Below are 11,782 nucleotides of genomic sequence, written 5' to 3'. Positions count from 1 at the left end.
TCATTTTTAGAAAGAGAGAAAGAACTTAATTTTATTTGTCCTCACTTAATTATATTTTCAAAATTTTAAATTTAATATGACCTTTGGCATTAGAGGTTAACTTTGGATAACTATATTTATGTTTCTGAATATATAGTAAATTTAAGTAAAAATTTTCAATGATAGAGGTTAATTCTAGGGGATAAGATATTTGGTAAAAGAGAATAAGACTATGTTTTTCTATTTTTAGTAAAGGAAATTTGTATTTTTGAAGTATTAAGAATCTTACAAGATTCATGTAAAAAGAAAAGAATTAAACTTTATGAAATCTTTAAGTTAATATAAATTTGTTAAGTGAAGAAATGTAAAAAATTTTTAACTTTAAGAAGAAGATAGTGAAGTTCAAAGCACGTTTTGGAAGGTAAAGTATAACTATTTCGTCGACAATCTATTTCACTTGCAAGAATACTTTGAAAGAACTAGTTAGAACGAGAAAAAACTTGAGAACTTGAAAAAGAGATGATTGCAAAGTACTCATAGTTATTCTCTAAAACTAAAGTGTTATAACTTGGACTAATCTGCATCGAATCAATCATGCGTGGAATAAGCCAATTACACTCCTCATCCCACAAACCAATGAAGCACTGTAGCAGCTTCACTTTTTGTAAGTTGCTCGACACTGTCTCTTCTTAAATTAACATATCAATCACACTACTCTCTCCTCCAATTGCCTTAAATTGTAATATAAGGAAAAATAATGTTAGGGCATTGCATCTTTTCCCATTCTCCATAACTATCAAACCTATTTAGCCATCAGATTTTTAACCTCCCCCACAAATCCTAGCTACTAGCCTTCCCCTTCTTCACACTCATTTGACAGCCATTGACCCTCTCCCTTGCATCCTTCAACTAAGCAATTGCGCCCATGAGATTTTTTTTACCTTTTTATTCTTCTACTTTTCTGTTTTCACCATTACTTTCATAATGTACAATTAGTTTTGGTTAAAGTTAGTTTTAATTTAATTATTGTCCTTCTATTATTTTGTTGATAATAAATTTATACTTTTGACCACTAGGTAAGATTCAATGTTGCAATAATTAATTTGTTAGTGGCATAGCATAGATTGATTAAGTTACATTAATCTAAGTTAAACATTGATTTAAAAGCCATTATCTGTGCATGATAACTAACTGAGGTTCTTGCTGTGTATGAACAACAAGTATAGTTCTCAGAAATGTTATTAGTGGGATTTCAAGTAAATTTAGATTTTTGTTATGCTTATTTGAAAAAACGTAACTATTATTATGAAAAGATAAATATATAATTTTTTGTTAGAGACATCATCCTTTTTATTTATATTACGTTCTTATTTATTTGATAGGTTTCTAGTTCCACTTTCATTTTCACTTATATCACTATAAACATACTGTAAAATTTATTTATGTTCATAATGAAGTAGCTAGTTACATTACTAGCTAACCTTGATTTATTGGTACGTAAATTTCAATATAATGAAGATATATATGTAATTATAATTTTTATTTTTCCTACACGTTATAATGTAAATATAATTATTCATGTAAATATAATGCCTTGAATTATCAATAACATGAGCCATATTATTTATAAGATAATCATTATAATTTGCAAAAGTTATTTGCTTATTTGCAGTGGCACATGTTGGTAGAACCTTTTTTATATTAGTTAACTAAACTAACGGGATCACAGAGTGATAACTTCACCAATATATATATATATATATATATTATGGTGTTTGTCATCCTAGCTTTTGAATGTCTAATAAAACCAACAACAAATATATAAATTGAATTTCAGTTAAATAATAAAGGATTCTTAAATCAAATTGAATGAGACATGATTATACCAAATATATATTGGGAGATATTAAATATATAGGAAGTCATAAATTCCAATTTATTAAATAGTTGACTATAAATATCATCATATCAGAAATTACTCCAAAACATTAAATTACATTAAGTACTCCAAGATCCTTGAAATCTGACAATAATTTGATTATATTTATTATCTGATAAGTGTATATAATTAATTGTGCCCTTTTATTGTTTGAGTTGTATGTTTCAATAATTTGCAATTTATGTTGTAATGGATGGTAGTAATTAATTGGTTGATTCATCAAACACTCTCATTATTTTAACTTTTCCATTATAGTTTCTATCAGATTAATTTTGGGACCATCATCATTGGAGCAGATTTTTGGGCTGTAATTTTTATTTTAGTATTTTTAAGTTTATATAGAAGTTTATTTGTATGTATTTCGAGTCTGAATAATTTTGCTTTTGTAGTAATATTCTTTCAGTCCTTTTCTCATTAGATGTTGTTGAACTTTCTTATTGGGCTGTAGTTATAAGTTTTATTGATCGCATGAAATGTTGCATCTCTTTTGCTTATACTACTATATTTTATTTACAGCCGTTTGTGTATAAACTCTCTGTTATGACTAAAATTTATCTTTTTTTCATCATATCCCATGTTCGTGAGATGTATCGCCTTCTAGACCCGACAAAAACAAATACCAATTAGCATTGCCAATTTTCATTAAAGAGGGATGTTCCATGAACAATGTGATTTAAATGAAAAGACATGAACAAAATCAATCTACTGAAAAACTGATGAACTAAGAACATCACTATGCACTTTTTTTTAATTTCTGTAGAAAATCATCAAGTATCTAGGCTGCAAAACATTGGAAGCAAGACAAACAAGATAGATGCAAGTTGAATAAGTAAGACCGAGTTGCTGACCTGGAGATATTGCAAGAACAGCAACAGACATGCCTATAAATGCCCACGCAGCAACACCTCCAGCCAAACCATCAAGTCCGTCAGTCAAATTAACCCCATTGCTCATAGCAGCAAAGCAGAATGTTGTCAAAGCCAGGTAATATTTTCCCAAATAAAGGAGGCCAAATGGTTGAGGGAGATGAACTGATAAATTCCTGTAAAATTTTTTTTGGCTCGTGTCAAGAAAAAAAAAACATTAATTCTCCTTTCACACGTGCAAAGTCCAGAAGCCAACTTTAGTTTTGCTTAAAATTTAGTTTCCATTAGGGCTTCATCAGAAATAAAATGAAAAGCAGTAGTTATTTTGACTATTCGCCGTTATAAATTGGGGAAATTTACTTACATACCACACAATTCTTATGTATTTACATATCTAACACCCAAAGTTTGATCTATATTTACAATTATAACACCTTAGTGTCATAAACCTATGCATGAAAATGTGTATTTCACTTTTAAGAAGACAGTGATGATCATATTTTTTATGTAATTTTAAAGATTTGAGTGCTGTGCATATAAATAAGAAATTTTAGATGTTAGATATGTAAATACACAAGAATTGTGTGGTATGTATGTAAATGCCCCTAGAAATTATCCTTGGAAGGTGTTAGATCTTATTGGTCGCAAGAAACTTTACATATTAGACGGCATTGAAATATTCACCCAGTTCAAGCAGAAAGAAAAACAAGCTCCAACTGCAGCCTGTTAATCATCATAAACCATACACAAATTGTGAATAATATATTAAAAAAGGAAAAAAATATTTTACAGATTTGAGCAAATTTACCTGTAAACTGAATTTTATCCATCCGGGAAGGCCATAATTGTGACCCTTAATATAACTTAAGAGATCATCAATTAAACCAATTGCTGCAAATGCAAGAGTTGCTAAAACTGATCCAAAAACTAGCGAAGAATTGTAATTAGCAATTTTACCAGCAACAGCTATGCCAATTGGAATAAAGAACAATCCACCCATAGTTGGGGTTCCTCTTTTAGAGGAGTGGGAACGAGGTCCTTCTTCCCTAAGGACCTGATGGATCCTCATTTTATTAACGATTGGAACATAAAGCCAACCAGCAAATCCAGACAAAGCAGCTGATATTAAGAAAGTACGCGAAAATTGAAATGGTTGCAATGGTAGCCTTGCAGTCCACCATGAATACCAATCAAATGCCAGAAGAAATACAAGTAAACAGGTTATTAGTGCTGCATTCATCTGAACACCACCTGGAATTCTTAGAATAGAAATAAAGCAAAATAGGATTAGCTCAGTGATTTGAAGAGAAAAAGAAGATGAAAAACCGAAATAAAACAATAAAAATTATGAAAATGTAAAGGCTTCCATTAGCTATACAGATAGATGTAGGAAAATAGTTGGTTCCATGTGTAAAGGAACTAAATGTCTCTAAGCCATTGCCGGTGTGCCAAAAACTGTTTCCTTGCCACATTTTCTATAAAGCTGGGGTCTGAGGCTCACTAGGAAAGGTTCCATGCGATTATTGATGAGTGGAGACTTTGCTGTTATGAAGATTGATAGCGAAAAACAGGTAAATGATAATGAGACTTCGTGTTGACATCTAAGGTGGGAGCTATGAAGCTTCAACTGTACATTTCATTAACATGACATTATATAGTTATCCTTATAAAGCATTTATATTATATAGTTTGCCTAAAAGCAAAATGATAGGCTTTATCTCGTCAGCTATCATCTTCTCCATTAAGCCGGAGTCAATAAATGTGCTGATTATATTTGTATGAACCTTGCCGGAGTGGAAAAAGATGAGATATAATTAGACATGATTATTAGCATGCAAATAAGAGAAGAAGACTTACAAGTTAATCATACTTGACTAGTTGCTTTTGCTATAGTGCCAGGATGAGGCTTATAATATTGAATCAGTTCTTTCAAATTCAGGAATACAAGTTTGATGTATTTCTTCGCTTGTATTTATAGATCGGCTAGTGGCCATTATTGATGTGGTAGGCATTTTTAAAGAAATAACATAATTCTGAGCGCATTCCTTCCCTTTCAATTGTACATTGACTCGTTATGTAAGTCAAAAGTAGATACAAGTAAGAATGGTGGAAGATTTGGAACAAGATTGTCAATAGATGTTGCATGGCAATATCAAACCAGTCCAAAGGATGCCAATATAAATACATACATACATACATACATACATACATGCATACATACATATACATACAAGTTATGTGTTAATGGTTTACATGTTGGTCTCCATACTAGCCACTTAAATGATTCTAGTTTAGATAGCCCTCTGAAGCATATTTATGCCATCGAACCGAACATAGAGCGTAAGGAGGGAAAAAGAGAGTAGGATAATGCTGAACTCAGGAGAACAAAATTAATAATCTCCTTATGTCTTTTTGAAAATAGTCATTTTTACATGTTACTGTTATCATATTTATCGTAAATAGAAGTTATATTATGAAATATCGGTAAAGCTCTTAATATTCTCTATTGTCCTTCGATCATATTAATCGCCAAGACTGTCATTACATTCGCCAAATCTTTTCTTATAGATTGTCATGACCTTTTCGACTCGGTCAACTGGATAATTTGCTCCATGTCGGTTGAGAGTTCTTTGTACTCACTGGAGTTGATTCTATGACATATGTTTCGTCTATGGTCGTCGGTTCTAGTTCATCGTATTTTGACCATACAACTATTAGTTCTTCAATTTTCATGCACATTAGGAGGCTGTAAGCTGCCATAATAGCAAGAGAATTAAATGAAACAGTGGTTAGAATTTTATTTATTTAATTAATTCCTAGTAATTGATACTTTCATGATTTATGTGCAATTGAATGCTTATAAATAGGCGGCATTTTCTTTCCAAATCTACTTGCTCATTTTCTTTTATTTTGTGCTCCAGTCACTTTTCTGAGAGACTTCTTACGATTGATAAGTTCCATGAATCTCAGGCTCCCATCTCGAGTAAGGTTCTGCTTTGTGGATTATTGATTGAAGAATAAGGTAAGAGATGAGGGTGTTCGTAAGAAGTTGGCGGTCGTAAGAAGTTGGCGGTGAAGAAGAGGAGATGCTCACTCTCGGGTCATGTTGGATTTTCTGGAGTGACTTCGGGGGTACTCTGCTTGTGATTGTGGTTATCCCTTGGACGACCTCCATCATTCGCTCGTCCCATATGCCAACACCTTCTGCCATAGTCCCTAGCTTGATGGAAGGCTAGGCTTTCATGTCACCTATTGGTTCATGTCCATTGCACCAGACATAACCTCAAGAGTCAATGGCATTTGAAATGATCAGAGTTATGGGTATGTTCTATAATTCAGCGAAACATTTTCTAGGTGATTGTCAGTTGATGATTTTATCAATATCAGGAATCACATATTACAAGACTCCTTCAGGTTTGAATGAGGCTCCATTGGCATCCGTCGAGATTAGGAGTAAACACCTCGTGAACCTCTCATTTTGGACCATGAAATAAGGATAAAGGGTGTGTTCGGCCCATGCGGATCAGGATGAGTTGGCCTGCCATTTACCTTAGATCAAGAGCTCTCTAGCTCGTGATACTAGTGTCCAACAAAATTCGGAGGTGCATATTGTACTGGCTCGCATGGCTTAGTTGGAAAAGGAGAAATTGGTGGTAAAGTAGATCTTGTCAACACTACAGCGGTACCTTGCAAGTTTGCAAGAGCTGTCCTAGTCTCTCTAGACTTAGATAATGTTTGATAGTTTTATTCTGTCCAAGTATGGTGGTGAGTGTTTGTTCTTGATGTTGGTTCGACTTGGGTGTGCCTCGTTGAAGTGACCTCAGATCCATGTATTAACTATTTTCTCTCTTCGCGTTGAGCAGGAGATTTATAATGATTACATTTGATAATTTTTCTTTAAGTGAAATGTCATCTTAGGTTTTCACGTTGGTCCTTTTTGGTTTAGTTTTTCGAGGTAGCTACTCCCCTGTCCTATCTTGTGATAGTTGAAATTTTTCTGCTTTGACCCTATAAATAGGGGTGTGGTTGCTAAAAAGATCCTTGTCCCTCACAGTTCTTTTTTGTACGTGCTTTCATTCTTGTCTTCAATCTATAAATGGCTCCAGGACATCAAGAAGTAGCTCCCCATTGCCCTATTGCAATACTTTCTAATCTATTTCATCCAAGAAGTCATTGGCAGAGGGGCTGGAATGCCAATCATGCCATGCTTTTAGCCCTACCATTTGCCTTAGGGCTGCCAACCCAAACAAGAGAGCAAACATCGTGAGGGGGGATGAAATGGTGATATGACGGGACCAATTGTTTCTTGGCCTTCAGTTACCACTATGCGAAGAATTGTGCACTATTTTGAGGTACTATGTGGTTATTATTGCACATAGAATGTCCAACTCTATTACTGTTATAATGACATTCGTGATTTTTGCTTCCTGGAAGGAAGGAGATGGTATGGTCAACTGAGCTCTTTAAGTATTTATTTTCCTTTTGATTGTACCCAGGTGGGTATACACAATTTTCATCCACAAGTCACTTTCACTTTGGCCATCTTAAGAACAAGGTTAAGGACGAAAAGTTAAAATTCTACTTTGTCTTCTCTCAAGGCAGCTCATTAATCCCCACGAATTTTAATGTACTACCTTTTCTAAAATCTATAGGAAATGTTTATAAATTTTCATGATTAAAAAGATGTTGGTTCCCGACAATCTTGGTGAGATGTGCGAGGGTAACTGGCATGTTTCAGATGCATTGCAGACTTTTTGTTTGACTGTCGTTTTTTAGAAAAAGAGATTGAAGAGTTGTTCATGATTGAGCGACCGACCAATAGAAAAGAAATGATGTTTGTGCCTATTATAGATAACCCGAAGGAAGAGCCAGCCGGCGATGCAGGTCCTAGTTAGAAGAAGGCCACAACTGAGGCGAGACCACTTAAGAACGTTTCAGATGGCCCTTTAGAGGTCTCATCCTAATCTGAGATTCTCTCCTTGGATCAAAGGAGTATTGCTATTAGTTTTTCTTCTTTGGAGACACTTTTGGTGGGGACTAAAGACAAAGAGCTAAGGGAGGAAGGGTTGTCATCTTGAAAGAATGTTGTTGTCTGACTCCCCTTGGTCAAGCCACTACATGTGAGCCCATGGTTGGACGAGCAAAGGGAAGGGGATCCATATCAGCTGGATTGCTTGGAAAGTAAGTAGCATCAAAAAGGAAAGGCTCCTTCCAGAGAGCGTTACCAAAAGCATAAGTGGGTGATTCCCCTCTTGGGTGTCCATACTGAAGAAGATGATAAGGCGAGAAGAGCAATTTGTTCGGGTTGACCTTAGAAAAAATTGAAATTCCCAGAATCCTTCTCTACTCGACATGCTCTTACACTGGGTTCCGAGTATTAGTGCAAGAATTTAGTAGGGATGAATGGAAAATGATGATTTGTTCACCTCTGACTTGAGGAGTATACAAAAATTCTTGGTGTTAGCAACAGATTCAAAGCCAGAAGGTGTCGAGGATACTCAGAGCGAGGACAAGGGAAATGATGCAGGCCCTCCAATGTTTGATTTGTTGTAATTTTTTATGTTTTTGACAACAAAAAGAAAACAAAACATGAAATAAATATTATTTATGAAATGAAATTTTGAGTGCACTTTTTGTTATCTAAGTGATCACTACATTGAGCTTTTATATGTTTTAGCATTTTGGAACCGTTGTGTGTTACTCTCTGACTGGTTTTGTCGTATGTTGCTAATTTAGAAGGTATTGGAGGCCCAACCCAAGTCTATTTTTACCCATGGATTTCTCAGCTCTTATCAGTTAGTTCGTCACCTTAGACGGGCCGTGTTTCTTTGTCATACTTATTAATGCAGATTTGGTTGTTGTTTTCTTCGAGGTAACCATCTAAACTCACTTTTGGGGTGATTCACAAGCTACTAAATGCAGATATTTCATCGTAGGTAAGGGAATCTGACCACCAGAGCTTATATTGTATTCTGATGCTTATGACACATGTGCTTGTGATGTTTGAGCTTTTTCGGGCGATCATATCTAGTATTATACACATGAACATCAAGGTCAATAATTCTAGCATATTTTTGAGTCAGTTTAGATGGTCAAGATATCTGACAAAGAAGACATTTCAACACCTTCTCACTTAGGCCAAAGCCTTTTTTATGAATTTAAGTTCCCCGAGTGTTTAAGAAGAAACACAAGTAACAAGCAAGCCTAGTTCCCCAAGTTGATCTAGCTAATTTGTTTTGTGGCAACTGGTTTTATTGCTTTCAAGAATAAATTTTATACTTGTCAAAGGAAATAATATATTTGTAGCTTCCATATTAGCAAAAATTCTTCAACGGACGTCCGGTAGTAAAATTGGGGTTCAGACCATCCCAACTGTACTTGACCTTGGGAGGAAATTTTTGTCTGTACGGCACTCCCCCAAGGTCCAATTGATGTGGGATAGCCTATTAGAATTATTGGATGTCCCTCGGTGGTTTGAGGGTCCATACAAATCCTTCGCACAAAGCCTCAACTAATAATGAGAAAAAAAAAGAAAATTTTTTTAAGGGGTGGCGCTTTGGCGCATAGGTGACCATATGCATCCAACAACACCGAACATTAGTTGAAAGGGTGCACATGTGTCCCCCCTTTTTGGTGCATAGGCATCCAACACAATGTGGTGCCAATTTTGATACCACATGACAGAAGAGGTGGCACTTGACACATAGGAAACAAGATCCTCCTATAGACGCTCCCACACAGTAGAGATGGCGCATATGTGCCCCACAGTGGCACTTAGCCACCTCATTAAACTGCTCAAGATAGAAAGCTCGGTGCATATGCACCCAGTCTCGGGGCGCATATGCATCCAACCCGTTTTGTTGCAAAAATCTCCATGGTATGCTGGAAATAGAGGAGGCCAACGTGCCTTGCTTGCAGGTTAATAAACTCCTTTAATGTGGTTATTTTGCTATTTATGGAAGAGAATCAAGGGTGGAAGAAGCCTTTGCCATTTCTAGATGATAATTCATTGGAGTAGCGGTTGAGCGGTCATTAACCCTTAGAACAATGAAGATAACAAGAATGGATAGGGAGAACCACTGACATCATGCAGAAGGAGCTCATTTGAGAGAGTTCATTCTGGGAGAGTTCAGAGAAGAGCTGCGAGAGAGTTTTGGAGAGCTGTGAGAGGCTTTTAGAGGATTCTTGACAATTTTTCTTCTTCTTCATCATCTTCTTCATCTTTTTCTCCTTTTCCACCATTTCCTTCATCAACCTTATAATTTTTTGGAGAAAATAGAGGAACTTGAGGACTTTTCTTGGAGTTGCTTTGATCTTCCTTCTTGAGAAGGAGATCTTCTTCCATCTTTGGAGAGCTATCTTCAAAGGTGCGAGGTAGGAACTAGGAGCAAGCCTAATACTCTTGTAATTTCATTCCTAAGAAGCCATTTAGGTCTGGTTTTAGATAATTAAGTCAAGGATTCTGTGTCAGAGGAGATCGATGGGTTAAGGAGCTGTTTTTGTTGATTACCCCCAATGAATCCTTGAGATCCCTCCTCAATACTTAGCCAATTGACCTAATTGGCCTAGATCTTAGTAATCCCGTGATTGTTCGGAGGTTTCACGCCTTGATAAATGGTTTGGAGCCACCTCGATCTATACCCTTGGTCGGCATTCCCCAGATCGCAAAGGCTATGTCCATGAAGAAAAACCTTCATTTTCGTCAAGATTTTTTTTCATGAAAAAACTCCTTCACATTTTGCAGACAATTAGAGGTACACTGTCCATTACACTGTGTAATGGATGGTAAATACAACTTCATCCCAACCTAGATCCTATGTGAGGTCGTTAGTGTGAGTTTGATTTGTCGTCGAGTGTGTTGGATTTCACTATTTGCATGTTCTTCATGATATTTTGCATGTAATATTTTGATCGTGTGATCATTTGGGTTTGATCAATTGTCTTGGCCTGATTGACCGATCACCTTGGGTTTGATTGGCCGCCTTGGCCTGATCAGCTGATCCCTTAGTCTGATCAGCCATCTGACCCGATTGACTAATCACTTGGGTCCGATTGGCCATCCTGGACCTATCGACAGATCATCTAGGTTTGATCGGTCGTTCTGAACCAATCAACTGATCAATTACGTTTGATTGACTACCCAACCCGATCGATCGATCACTTGGGTTTGATTGGTCGTCTCGGCTCGATCGACTGATTACTTTTATCCGGTCGGCCAATTTTGCCAATTTCATTTAACAACATGTTTACATGCATTATTGCATTGATTTACTTGTTGTATTTGATTGTTGCATGCATCTTCATGTGTATGAAAATTTGTTGTTTTTAGGTTATGTATATATCGTATTATATTGCATGTGAAGTTATTTTTGTCATGAGCCTGCTGTCAAGCATTTGATATGTTTGGGTGTCTTTTTGAGCACCCTTACTTGTAGTGTCTCTTTGAGCACCTGCACCTGCAAGTATCTCTTCCACATACTTATCATATGCACGTGGATAGATGCTTGCACAATTCGTGAGGAGGTGACTCACATATAACGCCACCTATTGCATGATTCTTTAACAAGAGTTGTGCTACCTTACGTCCTGCAACCTTGTCTAGGAGTGTCGTAAGTATCTCACATTATCTATGGTATGAGTTATGCTTTATAGCCACTGAAGTCATGCGAGGTAAAATGTGTATCCACCTAAGGATGCGGTTTTCACTTGGCACAGATCACATTACCTAGCATATCTGACACTTAGCATATCTCGTATACTTGTCATTTTCCTTGGGCATCTTTTGAATTGATTGTACGTTTGCATGTGCTTGATTGAGTGCTTCTCCTGTAAGGAGTAATTCCTTTTATTGTGTCCTGTACTCGATACAAATTCATTCGTAGCACTTGTGGGCTTGTTGCACAACACCCAGGTTGGTTCCCGGGTCACGTGTAATTCTTTTTATAGGTGGCTTGTACCTAGTATACCCGATTTGTATGTGCCATGTGCATGTGGCATT

General features: G+C 36.1%; 1 protein-coding gene across 1 annotated transcript in view; it reads right to left on the bottom strand.

Moving 5' to 3' along the window:
- LOC110036847 (phospho-N-acetylmuramoyl-pentapeptide-transferase homolog) overlaps window positions 1-11,782 on the bottom strand; it is a 56,007-nt gene that overhangs the window by 36,474 nt on the left and 7,751 nt on the right. The window contains exons 3-5 of the mRNA XM_020741388.1: window positions 3,593-4,043; window positions 3,443-3,507; window positions 2,767-2,960 (exon numbers count right to left, since the gene is read on the bottom strand). Of these exons, the coding sequence (XP_020597047.1) occupies window positions 2,767-2,960; window positions 3,443-3,507; window positions 3,593-4,043 (710 nt within the window). The remainder of the gene's footprint in view (window positions 1-2,766; window positions 2,961-3,442; window positions 3,508-3,592; window positions 4,044-11,782) is intronic.

This window comes from Phalaenopsis equestris, unplaced genomic scaffold (genome assembly GCF_001263595.1).
Source record: "Phalaenopsis equestris unplaced genomic scaffold, ASM126359v1 Scaffold211766, whole genome shotgun sequence".
NCBI classification, from domain to species: domain Eukaryota; kingdom Viridiplantae; phylum Streptophyta; class Magnoliopsida; order Asparagales; family Orchidaceae; genus Phalaenopsis; species Phalaenopsis equestris.
The sequence above is the reverse complement of the archived record's forward strand: the minus strand, read 5'-3'. Positions and strand labels throughout refer to the sequence as shown.